This window comes from Ascaphus truei, chromosome 5 (genome assembly GCF_040206685.1).
Source record: "Ascaphus truei isolate aAscTru1 chromosome 5, aAscTru1.hap1, whole genome shotgun sequence".
In the NCBI taxonomy this organism is placed as follows: Eukaryota; Metazoa; Chordata; class Amphibia; order Anura; family Ascaphidae; genus Ascaphus; species Ascaphus truei.
Window position 1 is genome coordinate 274,285,945 of NC_134487.1, and position 20,738 is coordinate 274,306,682.

The 20,738-nt window shown below is 42.5% G+C and overlaps 1 protein-coding gene across 1 annotated transcript; it reads right to left on the reverse strand.

Moving 5' to 3' along the window:
- Positions 1-55: 55 nt before the first annotated feature.
- LOC142494576 (zona pellucida sperm-binding protein 4-like) lies at positions 56-15,262 on the reverse strand. The gene is made up of 12 exons (XM_075599029.1): positions 15,205-15,262; positions 13,635-13,756; positions 13,257-13,350; positions 4,941-5,096; positions 4,221-4,411; positions 3,622-3,719; positions 3,296-3,423; positions 2,787-2,973; positions 2,432-2,582; positions 909-987; positions 530-640; positions 56-204 (listed from the first exon to the last, which is right to left on the reverse strand). The coding sequence occupies exons 1-12, from the start codon at positions 15,260-15,262 to the stop codon at positions 56-58; spliced, it is 1,524 nt and encodes a 507-aa protein (XP_075455144.1).
- Between the last annotated feature and the right edge of the window lie 5,476 nt (positions 15,263-20,738).

Below are 20,738 nucleotides of genomic sequence, written 5' to 3' on the forward strand. Positions count from 1 at the left end.
TGCTACAGCCATTAGTAAAGTCACACAGCCAGACCATATGTTCATGACATTTTATTTAAGCTTTTACAGTATACATTTTGGGATTCTGATTTCTGTGGCAGTTCCATAGAGCCATCACAACAAGAATAACAGCTAGAACCCCTCCTGCAGCTGCAACTCCTCTTGCCCAGTCCAATAAAGGAGATGAACACGCGCCAAGATCACCTGTAGGAATTAAGATTCAATGTTAGTTGCAACCAACATTCTTCATTTGCTTGGCAAGGCAAACTGAGCAAGATGTTAACTGAAGCTCAGTCTAAATTATAGTTTAGCTCGTGCTAAAAATGCCAGCAAACAGAACTTTAGAAGGGAGAGCGATCTAAAAAAAAATTAAGACAGACTACCAAAATTGGGATAAAGGAATCTATATATTTACGTAGGGAATATGCTTTCATTGGTTGTCACCAAACCACCATGTTTTAAGAGGGCCAGGGCTCATCTTGTGTAAAATGGTACCTGTTCAAATTCTGTATGTAAACGACCATATTACCTTTCATTGTTCTGGTCTGTTCATCTTGCTCAGCAATGAAGTCAACTGGGCCATCAGATGTCACAATGTTCTCCATATGTTCTTCTACAACCCACATCTCAGCCACTCTCTCTGAATAAGACGCAATGATACAAAAAATGTCAAAACTGTCAAAACGAACATACTAGACAAGGGCTCATGTGGACAAAAATTGGTAGAGGTCAATATAGCCAGTTTGCAACTAAGGAATTAACCCAAGGAGTTTCTGGTTGACCATTAAAAATTATTCGCCGACTTCAGTTCTCAGTAGCCATGTTCACAGAAACTTATGGTGTTGAAGACATTTCTCATATATTTATTAGCAGTGTTCTAGAAAATAAAATATTCTTGAAAGACCTACTCTTTCTGCGGGCACAATTTGTTCTGCAGGATTCAGAGGTAGAAGGGACACACACTGAGGCACTGCAGTGAAAGTAGACCTATAAATTAAAACATTGGTGCAGTTACCATAATTGTTTAAAGGGAAGCATACCAAGTACAGATATAGCAGCTCTGAGTTACATGTGTACCCCCCCCCCCCCTTAGGAAGTTTACATCAGTGTCTATTGGCTACCCAGGAGGCATTACCTTGTTCAGGGTGCTGGATGCATGCAGGCTGGGCAGTGGTAAGCAAAGATGGAACCAGGAACATTCAGTGAAACAGCAGCTTTACTGTTACATCAACATTCACATGCATCTTGGTTTGAACATTGGGACCTTCCACTGTCTGAACCTGGTCTTCCCTAGCTGCAACTATTTCAGCCTGCTAGGGCTCAACAGCTTCAGTAGAGAGTCATCTTTCCTTGTGCTAATCTGTTGTTGGTCAGTGTCCCTCATGGGCACTGCATGACACCTTGTGGTGATGTGGAGTAGGGAAAGCTATGGACCCTACGATGGGGTTGGTCCAACTATCCCACAGGGCTGTGCTCTGCAGAGCCCCCTCTAGGCATAGACTGCTGCTATAGAAATGCAGAGCATAGCAAGAAGCCATTAATAAGGCCACCAACTGGGACACTTACCCCAACCATAAAACAATAAAATAGGGGGGGGTCCTTATCCTATTCTTTACACTAAAGCTAGATTCTTCTGAGTCTCCACCAGGGATTTGATTTCCAGAAGCTTCCCCCTTTTCTATTTATAGCAAAGTCGGAGGTTACTGCATCCAGGCACAAAGGGGCAAGACATGACTTACAGTCACCCCAGCACCATGTGATGGGGAAGGGGCATTACTCTGTAGGCCTACACAGTTATCCCCTAAAGGCCCTAGTAATTGTCAAGAGGGATTGGGTGGCCACATGAAGACAGGTGCAGCGATTAGTGGAAAGTGTTATGTTCCCAAGTATCTATTGCAGAGGTCTTTATGAATACTGTTGTACCATAAACATTACAGTAGTACGCTTCCATTTGATCTATGGCCATGAGATAATCTACAGTATCCTGTATAGGAAGGATCAGGCCCCTGCCTCAGCAGTGTTAGTCTGAGGTAAAGTACTGTAGAGGGGCTACACAAAACAGAATGAAGACCAGAGGCAAGGTATCTGCACTGAAAAGGTGCATCACATTGATACAAGCTTTTTTCCCCAGGAGGGAAAAAAAAAGTAGCCCCATGTGCCAGTGCCTCAATTGTTACAGTCAAGACCAATTGAAATCAATAAATCCCAGGGAGAGGAGAGAGAAACACAACTGTATAAACACTAGGGATTAGTTTGGAATACTGAATTCAGAAGTGTGTGCCAGTGCCTTAGTTGTGAAAGTAAAGACTGACTGAACAGCCAATGTAACCCAGTCAGTGGATGCCAGTTCAATAAAAAGTTGTGGGAGGCTGTATAAACACTAGGGATTAGTTTGGAATACTGTATTCAGAAGTGAACACAATGACATTACCAGTCCACCAAGAGACAGCTGGGAGCGCTCATCCACAAATGTGAAGGTGTTGATGGAAAAGCGTTGGTAGTGGGATGGGAAAGGCACATTCAGAGAGGCAGCACCAGCAGGGATCAGCTGTGTGAGGTAATTGTCTCCAGTAAAGGGACACCTGGAAACAGAAAGAAGAAATAGGACACCTAGTAAGTGTAAGCAGGTAGCAACTGATGCAGTCAATATAGCTCCCTGTGGGCAGAGATGTATAGGTACACTGGCAATGTTTCCATAGCCATATAGGAGTTAGGAGATTACCATGAAGTTCTACACCTACACTCAGATTTCCTGAACAGGACCTAAATATTGTCATGTACCTTACCTGTTCACCAAGATGGGCCATTGTGGCTGTTGGGTGGCTTCAGAAGAGGTGGCCCAGCATTCATGCAAGATCAGAACCAGGCTTGCATCTGTCCTCTGCAGGATCCTGACCTCCAAGTACACTGGCTCTCTGAGCAGCTTCACCACAGGGTAATCACCCTCAGAGAAATATGAAGCATACTGCTGGTCTGAGAGAAGAAACTCAATAAAAATTAGTCTACTGTACCATTCACTAAACAGTGTACCCATCATTTTAATTACAGGCAGGGTATTTGTTCTCAGAGATACAAATTGCTTCAATAATAAAAAAAGGTGTCCAAACAAGTGTAAACATTTTATCTGGTCCTGTTGACATTACAGTATTTTTTACCCCCATCCCCAGTAATGTTTAAGTTTGACAGATACCTCCACCAATTGGTTACCACAACAAAGATTGCCATTAGACATTCTACAGAAAGAATTCTGTGGCACCTGGCATCCCAACCTCCCAAGTACAAAGCAAGTCATTACCTCGAGCTATCCTCATCTCCAGGAGCAGAGGCCCATAGGTGGATACTGGAAGTGGTGGTGGCAGGGTGAAGACCTCAACTTGCAGTGGGACAATACCACTTCTAGCATAGCCGCAGCGGATGGTCAATCTACAAAGCAGTGATCAGGAAATCAAAAAAAGTGGAAATGTATTGTGGCCATTGGACTAGGTCAAGTATTAAAAAAAAAAAAAAACAAGATATTGTACTCTGGCTACATGAACTAAAAATGTTATGCTACAGAACTATTGCTAACTTTACAATACCAGGACTTTACAAGTGTAAGACATTTTTTCATGCTTCACTAACCTCATTGTGCTGTCCCTGGTGATGGAAGTTCCCTGCCATGTTACTACATCTTTTGTGGCTTCAAACCTGTTCTCATATACCATTTTATCACCATCCATCTGTTGGATAAGAGCGGTCACGTCAATTCATTTTTAGAAAGCTAGTCTTGCACTACTTAACCACCTACAGGAGGAGTTTAGACTGAACATGGAGACAATCAGCTGTACGAATACCCCTTATGACCTGCAGTATCCATAGGTCAGGTCACAGAGCAAATATCAAACTCCATGAGGTGGACATTGTTGGGTTAGTGCACTGCTGTCCCCCTGGCTATATTATCTTAAAGCAAAAGATATGTGAGCAATTATACAGGAATTCTGCTCCTTCAGCTACTGCCACCAGCAATTGCAGATACAGCACATGGTAATCGTGCATCAAATTAGGCTGTACTTTAGGCCACTAAAAGAAATTAGTTTTATTACATCTACTGTATGATGTAGTAGTAAGCAGCACCAATACACCATGAATACAGGATACAGAGAAACGCAATCATAATTCCTCAGTGTGTGTATTATTCACACAAACATCCTATTAGAAGAAACTGTCACATCCATACTCGCCTGGAAAGAGCTCCCACAAGACAATGGAAACCGGAACACAATGAAGGCATTGTTATTTGAGACACTTAGTTCTGGGCAGGAGGCTGGATTCACAGTGAGCAGATTGACAGAATCCAAGATCAATGAAGGCGTGGTCATGTCTTTATAGATGGCAACCAATACATGGTTATCAGCAGTGCACTGTGCAGTCACTGCAGGAGACAAAATGGTTGTTCACTCCATCCTTCATGATAGGAGACAGTAGTAGGCATCGGTTTCATTCTAGGCATTTCTGTTTAATAAAATGGCTGAAGCAAGCAATGTAGTCCTTATGGCAACTACTCGAGGACAGCACTTTTTTTGTACTACTTATGGTGACAGATTCCGTTTGCCAATTACCAATATGTGCTGGAACAAGCTTGCAAATACCTGATTTAGGCAGAACCCTAAATGTAAAGTGACAGCTTCTTGGCAAAGGCCAATTTAATGAGCTTCCCACATGTCACCCATGCCTACCCATCCCATGGTACCAGAACATGCGTAGAAGAGACCCTCCTTTAAAAGGGATCACTCATTTTGATTAAATTATTGGAATGTGGCCATTATCTACTCTGCCAGCACAATTGACAAGGATTGTCCCGCTAGTGATCACTCAATTGTCTGCCATGTACATTGTGGTATCAGATTTGAACTAGCATAAATGGCAGTATTTGGTATCTCCAGCTAACCCAAATGACTTACATTTATTTCCATAGTAACAGGGCATTGCAGAATCCCTGGGACTGAAGCAACACCCAAGTCCTTCACAGAGATCTTTGGCTACACGAGGGTTAGCACAGGACAACCTGTCTTCTCGTTTGATGGCAGCACACACATCAGGGCTGGGAGAATCCATGGCTATAAGAAAGTATTACAGGTCTGAGGAATCAATAGATCAGAACCATGTCCTATATCACAAAGTAGAAGGCAAACAGTCCATACACCATAGTTGATAGACGTGCAGTATCAGTTACACACGTCTCACTTTATTCTTTTTGAATGAACAATACAAAAACCTTACGTAGCAATTTCTCTCAAAACCACTAAGCAAGACTAAATATTCAAAAGCATTAGTAGCCAAGTTAAATAAGGAATTTCCTTTTGTAGGTTACCCCAGTTCTTTAATATGATCAATGTGGCCAGCTGTTTCCCTATTGGAAATGACACTACTGAGCAGTTTTGAAAATAGTATTGAAGACTTGTCCTGTACGAGAATGGATTCAGGTTTAGATTTATAAAAGGATCCTGAAAAAAAAGTAGTTGAATAAATGTCATGCTTAGGTCCTCTTACTCACTGGTTGAATAAGCAGAGGAGTAAACTCTCCCTGCCATCACGATTTTACTGCTGCAGAAATGGCCCAGCTCAGGCTCTTAGCTTTTGAGTAGGCCTACAGCACGAAACAATTGCATTGTGCCGATAGATGCAATGCATAGTCAAATTTGTTCCTCAGGGAACTGCATCTAGATTATGCTTTATGGTAGCAGTACCAACATTCAGCCATCAAGGTCTAACAGGCAAGGTTGTTGGATATCCCTGCTTCGGCACAAGTGGTTCAATCAAAATGACATCCACTAGTATCCAAGCCAGCATATCCCATTATCGGTTATTTGTTAAGCCCAAACATCTTCGATAGAGCAGTACAAAGGGGGCTACATTATTATGTACATTATATACCAAATGAGGACAAACCGGCACAAAAAGGTAATGAGTGCCCTGCTTGTTGAGAGCTCGTAATCTAGAGGGAATAAGGCGCATTGTTGAAGTTACTCATTGTGGAATTGAAAATCAATGCCTCAGTAGGCAGTATGATCAAGCCGCATCAGTTGATCTCATGAGAAGATCATAGGTGGCTTTAGGAATGCGGGCAAAGATGCAAGGCGAGGGGAGAGCATCGTTGAAAGCTTGCAAGTCAAGACACTGGTTTTAAATTGGATTCTAGAGAATATGGGAAAGCACTATGGAGATTTGCCTAGTGGTGCAGTGGTGAGTGAGGTAGAGGAGTCTGGCAGCAGCATTTGGCATGGATTGGAACAGGGAAAGAAGAAAATTTAAAACAACTTACCGTAATTTTCTTTTCCTGGAACCATGGCAGTGGGCACATAGTTACCCTCCCTATGTATGTCTAATGCCTATGTGCCCACTGCCATGGTTCCAGGAAAAGAAAATTACGGTAAGTTGTTTTAAATTTTCTCCTTTCCTGATCACCCTGGCAGTGGGCACCATTGGGACATACCCAAGCAGTGAAAAAATTTTAGGGAGGGATACATCAGAATAAACACCACCAGTTAATGCCTTATCAGTTTGACCTTTATTAATACACCTTATACTTATTTCACTACAGATTCTATCACTCTACGACCACAGCTTGCGTCAGCTGATGATTGTACGTCTAGTCGGCAGTATTTCAAGAATGTATTGAATGAGGACCAGACTGCCGCTATGCATATCTGTCCTGGTGTATCCTGGGCTTTAAATGCCCATGAAGTAGACATGGCCCTTGTAGAATGAGCTTTAATGTTCAAAGGTTTATCTTGTCCTTTGCTTTCATAAGCCTTTTAATACAAGACACTATCCACTGGGAAATTGTTGTCTTTGATGCTTCTTGACCCTTCTTCGGTCCCTCTGGAATTGATGAATAGTCTATCTGACTTTCTGATATCTCGCATCCTTTCCAGGTACATTTTTAGACATCTTACCACGTCTAATTTGTGTAGTCTCTTCTTTCTTATTCTTTGGTTCTGGACAGAATGTCGGAATCACAATTTCTTGATTCATATGGAACTCTGATACAACTTTTGGCAGGAATTGATGTACTGGTCTGAGAACTGCCTTGTCTAGATGTATGACTAGGAATGGTTCCTTGGCTGATAGAGCCTGTAGTTCTCCCACTCTCCTTGCTGAGGTGATTGCTATCAAAAACGCCATTTCCCATGATAACCATTTCAAGCCTATCTCCTGTATAGGTTCAAACGGAGCTGCTGTTAGTACATCCAATACTAGGGACAAGTCCCATGTAGGTACCCTGTTCTTGATTTGAGGCCTTAACCTTTTAACTGCCTGAAAGAATCTGATGATCAATCTTTCCATTGCCAGATTTCTTTCCAACAAGGCTGATAGCTCATTGAAAGTACAGGTGTCTGCACTAAGACTGAGACCTCTCAAATCCTTTTTGCAGGAACTCCACAATTGATACAATTCTAGGTGAAAGGAATTCTGTTTTTCTTTTTCACACCAATCGCGAAAGCAAAGCCAGATTCTATGGTATACTTTCGATGTGGAACTTTTCCTTGCTTGTAAAAGGGTTTGGATTGTTTTGTCTGAACAACCTTTCAGTCTCAATGTTTCCTGCTCAATCGCCATGCCGTCAAAGCCCATTGTTTGGCATTCGGATGACATATTGGCTTCTGTCGCATCAACCCTTTGCGATCTGGTATGTGCCATGGTGTATCTACTGCCATATTTACCAAGTGTGTGAACCAAAGCCTTCTTGGCCAGTAGGGTGCTACGAATATCACCTCTGCTTGGTCTTCCCTGATTTTCCTGATTGTTTTCGGAATTAGGGGAATTGGAGGGAACAGGTATGCCAACTTGAAGTGCCATTTGAAACTGAGAGCATCTGTACCTTGTGCGCTTGGATGAAACTGTCTGGCACAGTAGTTCCTTACCTTGCGGTTTTGGTGTGTCGCCATGAGATATATGTCTGGCTGACCCCATCGCTCTACCAGTTCTTGAAACACCTGTGGATATAACGCCCATTCTCCTGGGTGTATGATGTTCCGACTTAGAAAGTCTACTGTGACATTTTCTAGTCCTGGGATATGTATGGCTGTAATTTCCGACAAGTGGCACTCTGCCCAAAAGAGGATTTCTGCTGTGAGGTTCATCAGCTTTCTGCTCCTGGTTCCTCCTTGTTCGGCTATATACTTGACAACTGACCTGTTGTCTGATTCTATTTTTATACAGCCACCTCTTATATGGTCTTGGAAAGCTTCTAAGGCCCTTTGTACTGCTTTTAATTCCAGCAGATTTGATGGAAGATGCTTTTGCTGGTTTGTCCAGGTTCCTTGCACCAATGTTTCTCCCATCTGGACACCCCAACCTGTGTTGCTCGCATCTGTTGTAATTCTTACCCAATGCACTGGGTGTAGCGTTTGTCCTTTTTCCAGGTTTCGGGTATCTTCCCACCACTTTAATTCCTGTTTTGTGTGTGGGTGTAACAAGATTTTTTGTCTTGTGTCCTTGTGATTCCCGTTCCATTGTTGCAGAAAATTGTTTTGCAGTGGTCTCATATGTATTGCTGCCCATTTTGTGACGCTTAATGTTGAAGCGAATTTCCCTAGGAGCTTCATGCATTCTTCTGCTGAAGTCCTTGTAGCTTTCCGGAGCTTCTTTGTTGCATGGCTATGTCTTGCCTCTTTGCGTCTGGTAGTCTCACTTCTCCTTTTGCTGTATCAAATTCTACCCCCAGAAATCTTAACAGCGGAGTGGGCATGAGATGGCTCTTGTCTGTTTATTTAACCAACCGTGGTGTTCCAGGAAGGTTATTACCATCTTCTGGTCTTGCTGGAGTTTCTCCAGACTCCTTGATTTTACCAGGATGTCGTCCAGGTATGGGTATATTTCTACCCCTCTCTCATTTCTGCCACTAGAGGGGCTAGAATCTTTGTAAACGTCCTTGGGGAAGTTGCCAGACCAAATGGCAGTGCTGTGTACTGATACAGATTTACTGTAAACCTTAGGCATCTTTGGTGTCCCTTTGCTATAAGCACATTTAGATAAGCATCTTTTAAGTCTATCGCCACCATCAAGTCTCCTGGTTGTACCTCTTGAATAATCAGGTTCAACGACACCATCTTGAATTTTCTTATTTTCAAGAATAAATTCACATTTCTTAGGTCTAGGATTGCTCTGTACTCCCCTGTAGGTTTCTTTACTAGAAAAATTCTGGAATAAATTCCACTTCCTCTTCCTGAGGTACCTTCTTTATTACTTCTGCCTGTAATCATTTCTTTAAAGCCGAATTCATCTGCCTTCTTTTTTCCTTGGACTGTATCCATGTTATTAAGCCCATATTTCTTATTGGCATCTCTCTGAATTCTATACTGTACCCCTGACAAATGGTCTGTAATACCCAATTGTCCTGTATTGTTTGGGCCCGTGTTGCAGAAAACTGCTTCAGTCGCCCTCCTACTGGCAACTGTCACGAAAAAGCCGGTTCTGGCCGCCCCTCCATGTTGTTTGTCTTGGAGATGACCTGCCAGGTCTATATGCCTTTGCTTCCTTATATTGGTTTCTATTAGCCTGTTTGAAACCGAATCTTGTGCCCTGTTTTCCTGAGGTAAAAAATGCTCTTACCTCCTGATGCTTTTGTTATTATTGCATCCAGTTTGTTACCGAAGAGGAACTCACCTTCAATGGTAATCCACACAAGTTGTTCTTTGATGCTGTGTCAGCCATCCACTGTCTGAGCCATAAAGCCCTTCTTGCTGATACCGCCAGCACCATAGATTTGGCTGCTCATTTTACTTCTGACAGTGCTTTAAGAATAGCACTTCTTTCCACACCTTTGTATATTGCTTCTTCAATGTTGGCAATCCACACTCGCATAGCCCTTTCTGCTGACGTAGTTGCTATGGCAGGTTTGAGGATGTTCCTGCGGTAACGTATGCTTTCTTCAATACGTATCCCTCTTCCTATCCATAGCGTCCTCCAATGACGCAGGTTCCTCTATTGGAATTGTGGTCTTTTCTACTATTCTGGAAATAGCAGTATCCACCTTTGGGCTGACATCCCAAAATGTTACCTCCTCTTGTGGGAATGGATACATCTTCCCAAACCTTTTAGGTGTAAATACTCTGGCGTCTGGTTGCGCCAACTCCACCTGAATGAGGTCCTTAATTACTTGATGGATAGGAAAGACTCTACTTTTTTAAAGCAGCAGCAGACTGCTTAGCTTTGTCAAACAGCAGGCCAGTACAGAAACTCTTGAAGCAGCCAGGACACTTTGTCTCGCCCCAAAAAAATATTTTTTGTGGGTTAACTACTCAGTGTCTTCCAGTTCCAAAGCCTGTATCATGGCTTTGATGAGTGGATCCACCCTTTCTACATCAAATTCAGATTCCTCTTACTGAATATCTTGATCTGATGAATCCATTTCACCCTCTGACACATGAAAACAATCAATGTCAGACTCATATGAAGAAAAACCTTTCCCCTTATCCAGACTGGTCTGGGATGTAGATCTTTCCTGCGCAGGGTTAACAGCTTGCTGGACTGCCGCATCAACACTCTGTTTAACAGCCTCCTTCATCAATAAGGAAAGTGCTCATTTGTTCATTGGTATCACCTGCAGGTGCCTTAAGACAATCTTCACATAATTACTTCCCTATTAGGGCTGGTTTCTCACAAGCTGAACACCATTTAGTTTTCTTAGCAACCTTTCATTTATGTTGCAGGGATTCCCCCGTCCCTTTTGAAGATCCTGCTTCTGGGAGGGTAACCACCGACTAATTTATAAAAATAAATACTAAACATACACCGTAATGTATATAGACCATCTCTCTTTCCCATGTAGAACTAAAAACTAAGGACTCACCTAGTCTTGGGAACTGAAGTTTTGGGTGTTTCCATTTCAAAACCATTTCCAGCACTTGGCTTCTCCCTGCTGAGCGTTCCATGCTGCAGCTTTCACTCACATACACAGTGTGTTCGTCGCTTCTATGATGTCATCAAGTGCTCGTGCACGGCCCGCGTGTGTGCACGCATCTGCCATCCGGAACCTCACGCGCTCCCGTGCGGCCGCGTGCACTGTTCCCTCTACCGCAGCGTTCCAGACGCTAGCGTGGTCAATTTGAGCCTTTCTCCGGCTCGCAGCTATGGCTGCTCCCCCCTCCGCATGTAGCGGGCTCCTGGGGTACTTTTACCGCAGCGTACCAGATGCTAGCGCGGTCAATCTGAGCCTCCACGGCTCTCAGCTGCTATGCACCCCCTCTGTTTACCTTCGGTTGGTAACGGGTTTTTTGCACGTAAGCTTCCCCGCCCGCGGCTGCAGCTGCTCCCCACCCCACGGATGTAATGGGTTCCAGGGGCTCCCCCGACTCTAAGGGGTCTCCGTCTTGCCACCAGCAGGGCGCGTCGATCGAAGCTTCAGGGCAGAGAGGCTGAGACCCTGGATATCTGCACTAGATGAGTCCCTTACAAAATAAAAAATCCTACTCCTAGCTGTGAGGACAGGAAAAAGACTAATGTGCAGGTAGAGGGAGGGGCCTTATATGGCCTACCTGCAAAAGTCTACTTCCTGTCCTACCTAGAGTGAGAATGGATTAACCCAATGGTGCCCACTGCCAGGGTGATCAGGAAAATTAGAATTCCAGCTTGAGAAGATTGCAAGATGTGAGTGTGAATTATAATTACACCATGAGCGAGGAAAGGTAATTTAGCGATAGATCAGAGGTGAAGACAGCAGGACTTCATGAGGAATGGAGGAGGGCAAAGTCAAAGAACCCGTAGGCCTTGGATGTTGAGATTCTGGTATTAACAGTCACCGTGAGTTTGGGTGTAGGGGTGACACAGGAATAAGGGGGGGGGGGAGAGAAAGTATATCAGTTCTGTTTTGGACATATTAAGCATTGGGTAACAGTGGGACAGAATGTGGCAGTAAAGAGGAGATGACACAGAAAGAGCAGTTGGATAAGTAGGATGAGAACCAGGAGGGCTGCATCATGGAGTGGAGCATGCAGGAGAAGGGACTGGTCAGTGGCAAAAGCACAGCGATCTAGGAGAATTAGAAAGGAGGAGAAGTGACCCTTACCTTTGGAGGAGGTTATTGGCTACTTTTGTTAAGGCTGCCTCAGTGGAGGGAAGGACAGAAAAATCAGATTGCAGAGAGTTGCGCGTTTGTATAAAAGTCGCTTGGATGCAGAGGGGAGAAGAGACAAGATAGTTGGGTCAAGAGAGTGTTTCTTTAAAAATGGGTGTGAGGAGTGCATGATTAAAAAAAAAAAAAAATGGGAAAGTGCCAGGAGGAGGTTAAAAAGGTCAGTTGGGGTAAGGCATAGTGCACCAGAAATAAGATCAAGGGGCATGTTGTAGGGTGGGATGAGGAGCCCTGACACCGAGGAAGTGTGTGGATTTAGGTGACCAGAAGGAGGTAGGTGATGCATGTGAACCTTTAAAAAAAAAAAAAAAAAAAAAAAAAAGTCTGTAGGTAGCTTTTGAGGACCGAGATGGAGCACCACTGCTTTAGTTATGCGACGGTGCTCGTCTCAAATCAGGAGGCAGACCCGAAGGGCTGAGGTACAGATACAAATAAAGATACCACAACCCAGGGACAGAGTCCTGTAAGAATATCCGTAGTCTGTATTAAAGCAGGGGTCAGGTATGGCGGCAGAGGTGCGCATTCGAGGCGGCAAGCGGAAGGCAGCGAGGTCGGGGTCATGGGTCAGCAACAGGAATTCAAAACAAGCAAGAGGATAAAAAGGTGTAACTGCAAAGACCAACAGGAGCTGCAAACAGAACTTTGCTCAGCGACTCCCTATGGCAGGCCTGCACAACTCCAGTCCTCGAGGGGCCGTACAGGCCAGGTTTTCAGGATATCCCTACTTCAGCACAGCTGGCTCAATTAGTGGCTCAGTATGATTGAGCCAGCTGTGCTGAAGTAGGGATATCCTGAAAATCTGGCCTGTTCGCGGCCCTTGAGGACTGGAGTTGTGCAGGCCTGCCCTATGTTAAATGCAGCCTTATAAAGCAGGCTGCAAGTACCAAAGATGGTCAGAGAGCAGAAAGGGCAGGAGAGACAGAACCTGGACCGAAATAAAAAAAAAAAAAAAAAAAGCACGGATCAAGCAGAATTTTTACAAGGGATTACCAGTAGAAGGAAGAGAATTCATTCATGAACCATATTTACAGCAGTTTAGGAGTAAACCCATTTAATATTAACTAAAGACTGTTTTGAGAACAACGATTAAAAAAATAAAATAAAAAATAAATAAATTAAAAAAAAAACACAACCCTGTTACCTGGTAGAATTGGGCACTTCAGGTCCTTCCTATGGTGCTGAACCTCTCCATTAAGGACTTCTTCCAGTGTAATAGTCATCACATATGCTCCATCCTGTAATTAGGAAATACCCAATTTATGCCATAGTTTTTATTAGTTAAACAGTACAGCAGGATATAGTGATGTTGATGGGCTTGTTACGCGTTATTAAATCTCTATTGTTACATGCATTTCTGTCCTAAACTACAGTAGGAGACTGTTTAATACACAGCCAATTGATGCTCTTGTAGGATTACATGAAATCATGCTGTAATATAGAATACAGAATCAATTTAACACTTCAAAATAAAGCAGGTTGAAACACATGAGCAATAGCATTCTTAAAGACCTCTCTGTACCTTCTCCCTTACATAGCACCCATCATAAGCAGCACCAATGACCATAGATCCATCTGGTTTCAGGCCAACCCAGGTCCCGCAAGCAGAGTTATTGTGGAGATAGTGAGACTTGCCCTGGTTGTCTGGAGGAGAGATCATTGATTAAGCATTGCACAGATGAGTATCAGTATGAGAATCTAAATCTACTATGGTAACTCCCCTCCCCAATTTATATGTCAGCTAAATTAGGTTGTCTAGTTTACAAGCTAATTTTAATGTACCGGCTTTTTCTGAAGCAGCCCGAATATCTTGGGCTCCCCACCACTGATCTAAAAGGCAGTGACGGATTTACCATTAGGTCAGAACATTTCTCACCCCCCAAATATACAGAGGCCCAACTCTTCCCCACTGATTGCCAGGGGAGAGTGTGGGGCCTCTAAAGTTCTAACTTTCTCCTTCATCATCATATGACGCTGCATCATCATGTTGCCATGACTACGTTCCACCATAGCATCATTTGACGCAGGGATGCTGAAGGGCAGAATGACGGAGAAGCTGGCACCAAAGTGTGTGCCTATGGGTGGCCAATTAATTAAACTTCAAGGGGGTGAGCTATAATGCCATCTCATAGCTTTCTGCTGGCCACCAGAGTGAGGCCAACCACAGTGGCCATTTTTCCCACAAAATGATTGTAATTAAATATGAACAGGAGCACTGCAGTTGAGTGCCGAGGAAACCCTGGTTTAAATAAAATTAAAAAAAAAAAACTCAAATGCTACATTTCAGCAAAACAGCATCCCAAGTGTTGCAATTATCAGGAGCATAAGATATTCTACAACTAGTACACCCAGCTCCCCCATCATACATACTCCCATGTATAGCAGAGTAGTGATCTTCCATAGTGTTATGGAAAGTAAAAAAGTTCACATTTCCTTTGTAATTTTATACAGTACACCCAGCCCGCCTACAGCATTCCCCCGATAAGCACAGCTAACAAGCGCAATAGTCTGTCCCAAGGAAAGCGTAAAACAAAACAAAACAGTGCTACATGTTACACCAACTGCAGCACCCAACAGAATGCATTTGTATTAAAAAACAGTTAGCTTGGTTATGGTGTTAACTTCCTTGTTTTAATGGTAAATCATATCTGCTTTATATAGAATTAAAGTGGTGTGCACTTTAAAGTCAGGTTTATTTATAGTATAGGAGGGGAAAAGACAAAAGGGTTACATCAACAATACTTCATACAAGGGCAGCAATCCTCAGGGCCAGATGAGCAGAAGTTACTATACTACAGGCCCATGACAATGTTTTAAAGTTTGCATTCAAAAGGCATTTACAATACGGCTGGGGACACTTCCCAATCATGAATAGAACTACAGAGCCTCAACAATGTGACCAAATTACACCTACCCATCATACATTAAACTACTTCAGCAGGTTAAAGTGAATGTTCCAGAAAATAAGAATTACCTGTAGGATCAAACTTCTTCACTACAACCAGGGCTGGAGATAATTCCCAAGCAAGCCAGGCTAGAAAATGCATTAATGAACTAGAGACATTAATGGATGTGGGGTTAGGTTTACTCACCTAGTACAGTCAGAACAAAAGCAGCATCTATATCCAAGGAAGGAAGGGAAAACTGCATGTTACTGGCTCCACAGCGCAGATGTGAGGGGTCTTCCCAAAATCCATGAGCTCCACATACAAAGCTCTGTAAGCCACAACTCAAGAGCACAGCTGCTAAAGCCCAGAATCCTGCAGGGAAACACATCTTGCCAACAGCTCCCAATACTCTGTGCACCTACAGACAGACCTTTATACCATGATGTGAATCCAGGTGAAGAATATGTAAGTAGGTTCTCAAATGAGCAAGGAGTTAATTAACAAACTTCACCTGTTTCCATTATCAATTATCCTAATTATGCCAAGACCTAATTTAACTAATTCCCTGCTGCACAGCATGTAAAAGCAAAATATACTGCACTAATATGGTAGTACTTTGTACCATTATAGAAAATACTGCATGAACATATAGGCTTCAGAACACCAAGCTAAGCATCAATGAAGGGTACAGAACAAAACTGGGGAGACAGGGGGAAACATAATTAAAAGTACCAGGTCACATGGATAATCTTATATCCTAAATAACTGACATACATGTTTACCTTATATTATTAACTCATGTGAAGTAGCAGTGCACTCAAATTTAGATAATCAAATCACTGAAATAACAGAGAGTACAATATCCCAAAACAGGGCACCCCAAAATTTTAAATATAATTTTTTTGGAACTATATGGTGAAGTGCAGAATGTTTCTTTACTGAGTTCTACCCTTAATATTTTGTTAGCTTATATTATTAATCAGACAGAGTCGGAATATGTATGTGCTACAGGAGGTGACGTACATGGGTCAGTTGTAACGTTGAACACATCAGATTTGGAGTAAGACGCTGGGGAAAGATGCAGCACCAATAAACACTCTCCAAGGCTCCCATATTGTCTGGAATTTAAAGAAGATTTCATAGTGTAAACCTGGGAGTTTTTCCATCAAAATCACCCACATCATTTTTTGAAGAGATGCCCCTGGGCTTGCTTCCAGACAATCACTATTGCACATCTTGTCGCTGCATTAATATGAACTTCAGTACCAGTTTGTCTTCATTTCTACTCATATTCTCCGCAGGTTTGCATAGCAGAGATGACCATGTGTTTAAGGGAAAGCTAGCACTGAGAATACGCTGTGTTATATCATGCATCGCATCCCACTGTCTGGAGACTTCTGGGTAGTGCCACCCTACAGTATATGTAAAATAAGTACCCTGTTGGTTACAGCCTCTTGTGCATAAAGGAGACATATTCTTACAGATGGTCGGACTTTTTAGAGTGGTGAGATACATCTGATGTAGCATTTTCCTTGCTTAAGACACAGATGAGCTCTTAGGAACTCCCTCAAATATATCTTTCCAGGCCTCCTGATCTGATTCCCAATTCAGCATGAACTTGGACTTGTCCGGGGAGACTTCCATCGCTAATAGTTTATACATTAAGGAAATCAAGCTTTTATATTCGCTATTACTGAAGGATACAGTAGATCTTCATACATGGTACATTTTGAAAATGGGGCCCTAACTCTCGAGGGCAGAAAACTCAAAAAATGGTGTAGTTGTAAATCTTTGGAGAGTGAGTCAAAGGGTTTAACTCCCTTATGCTGTCACAAGTTATGAACTCTAGTTATCCCTCCATTGCTCCAGACCCAGCAGGAAGTCCGGGTTGCAAAAGAAAGGTAACATCAAAGAACTTGGGCTAGTCAGTTTGTATTTGCATTTAGGTGAGTCCCATATATTTAGGGAGCGACATATAGCAGAGAAGGGGATTAACATTTTGGGTCCGAGTTGGCCTGGGAGCCATAACAACATATCGATGCTGGATGTTGGTAACACAAAGGATCCAATCTCGACTCCTTTTTTTATATTGTTTCTGGAATGTCAGCACATTAATGAGCCCTGATGAGCCGCCCTGGATTAGAAGAGCAAATGTGGGAGAGTCAGATAACCGTTGCGCGTGGTTTGGTATAAGAGGGAACGTTTCATTCTCATTTTTTCTTTTTCCAAATGAAATTTGGAATATGTTGTTGAAGAACCGGCACATCCTTCATTTTTATTGGGACTGGAAGACTATGTCAGAGATACGGGATTCTCAGCAACAAATTCCTTTGTATCGCATTTACTTCTATCTAAGAAATATGGTCCCGAGACCATTCCCCCAGGTCACCTCTCAATGTCCGTAGCTTAGATGGATAGTTGGCTAATTAAATTGTATCTGACGAGATAGTGAGAAGAGTCCCTAGACACTTGAGTGGGCTTTCCATGTAAAGTTAAAATGGAGGTAGAGAACTTTGACTTGTTCATGTGGAATATTAATATTCAGAGATTTTGATTTGTTTTGGAATGTTTCATCACAGATTTGGCAGACAGGTGAGGGGTTTTCAAATCTTTGAACAGAGAGAATTTATATGACCTCTGCTGGACCTGAATCCCCCATAAGTCTTTAAGTCTGACCCAGGCAGCTAGTGGTTCAATTGCTATGCGAAGAGAAGGGACAACCTTGGCGTGTACCGTTTTTAATATAGATTGTATCATTAGGCATGTTCAGGTAACACTGTATTCCCAGAAATGCATAAAGGTTGTCGATGCCACAGATTCCATGTGAAATAGTTAAAGATAAATGTATCAAACGTCTTACTTATTCATGCATAAAGATAGTGCAAAATATTAGGTCGTGGGAATTCCCACTAGTGTGAATAGCTATTCAATAAATGTGTGCATATACAGGTAGTCCTCATTATCCAACTTTTCACTTTACAACTAATGGCATATCCAACGCTTTACAATGCAACCCTATGGGCCGTTTTTCACACCGGAATGTGTTATCCAACGCCTGAATGCGTTATCCAACTCTCACTGCCACTGATTAACATGGGACTCACTTTACAACGGTTTCACTATCCAACGCTACTTCCAGAACGGATTCCGTTGGATAACTGAGGACTGCCTGTATACAGTACATACTGTATGTAAGAAGGTGCAAACAAACTCTTTTGCCCAAAGCCTCAAGCAAGGAGCCATCTCCAAAGTTCCTTCTTGTGTATATTTTCTCTCCAGGGCCTAGGTGAGCTTGAGAGGGCACCAAAATATAAAATAGAAAAAAAAAACACAAAAATAGTGCAATAACATTTTACAAGTATGTGTGTAAGATGAAATATTGGCTCTTCCGAACTTTCTACTCACAGTGTTGTCAATGAAATAATCGCATATCCAAACTGTGGCTAGTGTGTGTGTGTGTGTGTGTGTGTGTGTGTGTGTGTGTGTGTGTGTGTAACCCTCCCTGCCAGGCTCCCTAGGGAGGTTATATTGAGGTACAGTAACAAACAGATTACCAATGCTCAACCAATAGTCCCGATAATTTGTGATGAAGAGGATCAATGTGTTTGGTCTTCAAAGAGCTGGGTTCCTCAGCTCTTCAAGGTTCTGCCAGGGAACCTCCAAACACATGCAAAAAAACAAAAAGAAGTCAAACACAGACCTCTTACAAATGTTCAAAAATATGTATTAGGCCACAAGCCCCTATCCTTACTTACAGGTAAAGAATTTTCCTGGCAAGCGACCAGTGGTGACGCTATTGACGTCAGACACTAGACGTCAGTGTTGGGCGTGAGAACCCGGAAGAGAACGAGAGGATCACAGTGCGGGGATGTGCCTCACAAGATAACGGTACCCATGTGTTGTGTTCCACGGACACCTACCGGGATGGGACATTGCCTTTCATTGTAGTGACATCATTACTTACCCTTGTTTTCCTCTGATGCTGCACTACAATTTCTTTACCTGTAAGTAAGGATAGGGGCTTGTGGCCTAATACATATTTTTGAACATTTCTAAAAGGTCTGTGTTTGTCTTCTTTTTGTTTTTTTCTGCATTGTGGTACAGCAGTTGTGTGTGTAGATGTATCATGGTGCTGTTTGTGGTCAGCTGGCGATGGAAAAGATGGGCGCTCGGAAACTTCAATCTTTATTCATGTTCACATGCTTGGGAACACTGTAGTCACAGTTACATTTAGATTGACATGATTGTACTTTATTTCATCCATACTGTTATCATTCTTGACAGACTTCTTCCCTAAGTGCCCACTCAACACACATGGGAGGTGCATTCACTTGTTACTGGTCTAATTTTTCACCTTGTGGACCGGCCCCCCTTTTGAGCAACATCCTTTTGTCCCCCTTTTATGCAGCCCCTGCCTTGTTCTGTGTACATTACTTTTAACAGTAAGCCCTGCTCTGGAACTGCAGAAAATGCACTATTAGTAAATTAAACCTATGTCATATTGCATGGTCTCTTAATATCTTAGCAAATCTAATTCAAGGTTACAAAGAGATGGTTTCATCCTAAATGGGAACTTATCCTAGACTAATAACATTTTATTATACCTGGCATAGAGGAATTCCTCAAAATGAATTTGAGTAAGTTCTTATTAAATAAAAGGAACAGTTTGGGGAGTGTATAGGGGTCGCATAATACTTCCACATCTATTTGGAAATTGGGGTTCAAGGGTATGAATAGAGGCTTTAAAGGGTTCACATTCTATGAGGGAAATATCAGAATATTAATTAGTAATCAAAACCGTGACAAACTAAGAAGGCTCCTAGTTCAATCCGTTAGGGGCCAAAGTTCTCAGTTTATGGATCCAAAATGTTTGTGTATGGTGAGGTCTAGATCTGTCTCCTCCCCTAAAATGTTGACAAGGTTGGCTCATAGGGCAGTGTTGTCTGTCTTACACCAAAGGAGAACCACACTATGTGACTTACAGAGCTGCTATCACGTTCCTCTGAGTGACCTCTTGGTGCCACCACTCAAGATATATTTTATTTATAGTGCAACAACCTGGTGGAGAGGAGAAATTGACCCCTGAGGAAGCTGATTGCCAGCGGAATGCAGGGAGTCCAGAGAGGAGACTGCAAGAAGCGCTTTCCCTGTTCCCGGGTGTCCGATATGGAAAGTGCCACACGGAAGCAGAGTGCGCGTGAGACGCTAACAATGATGTTCACGGAGTCGGTGAGGCTGGAAAAAGTGTATGGATGCAGGAGATTCGACTCCGATTGTTTTAACATTTTATGCCTGTAAAAAAAAAAAAAAAAAAAAAAAAAAAAAAAAAAAGGTACTTATTGTTATGGTTTTATTAGTATTACTATAAACATTTGTATACCATCTACGCTGTTGTGCATCTTCCATCTCTGAGATTCTCCTTACCCACCTGGATGTTTTAATAAGGAAGAATCTTGAACCCGTGCTATACTTTTTTTTTTTTTTTTTCTTCAAAAATAAAATATCGCACCACAAGATACGAATATTCACAGCCAACGTGTTCACAATATTGGGCTATTTTTTTCCCCCAGTGGTGCCAGCCGACAATCCCCTGATATTTTGGAAGACACTTGTACACACCTAGGCACTTGAGAAACTGTTGTTATCTAAGAATCGAAGTTTTTTAAATTTATATATTGCCACGCACTTATTTTTATTCCTCTTGCTATTCACATCACTTATAGATCTATGTATTGTTC

Coding starts and splice junctions, on each gene's coding strand:
- LOC142494576 (XM_075599029.1), bottom strand. CDS start 15,262: ATGCAGTTTTCCCTTCCTTCCTTGGATATAGATGCTGCTTTTGTTCTG. Junction 13,351..13,634: donor GGTGCTATGTAAGGGAGAAG/GTACAGAGAGGT, acceptor TCCTAATTACAG/GATGGAGCATATGTGATGAC. Junction 3,720..4,220: donor CTTGTGGGAGCTCTTTCCAG/GCGAGTATGGAT, acceptor CTTATCCAACAG/ATGGATGGTGATAAAATGGT.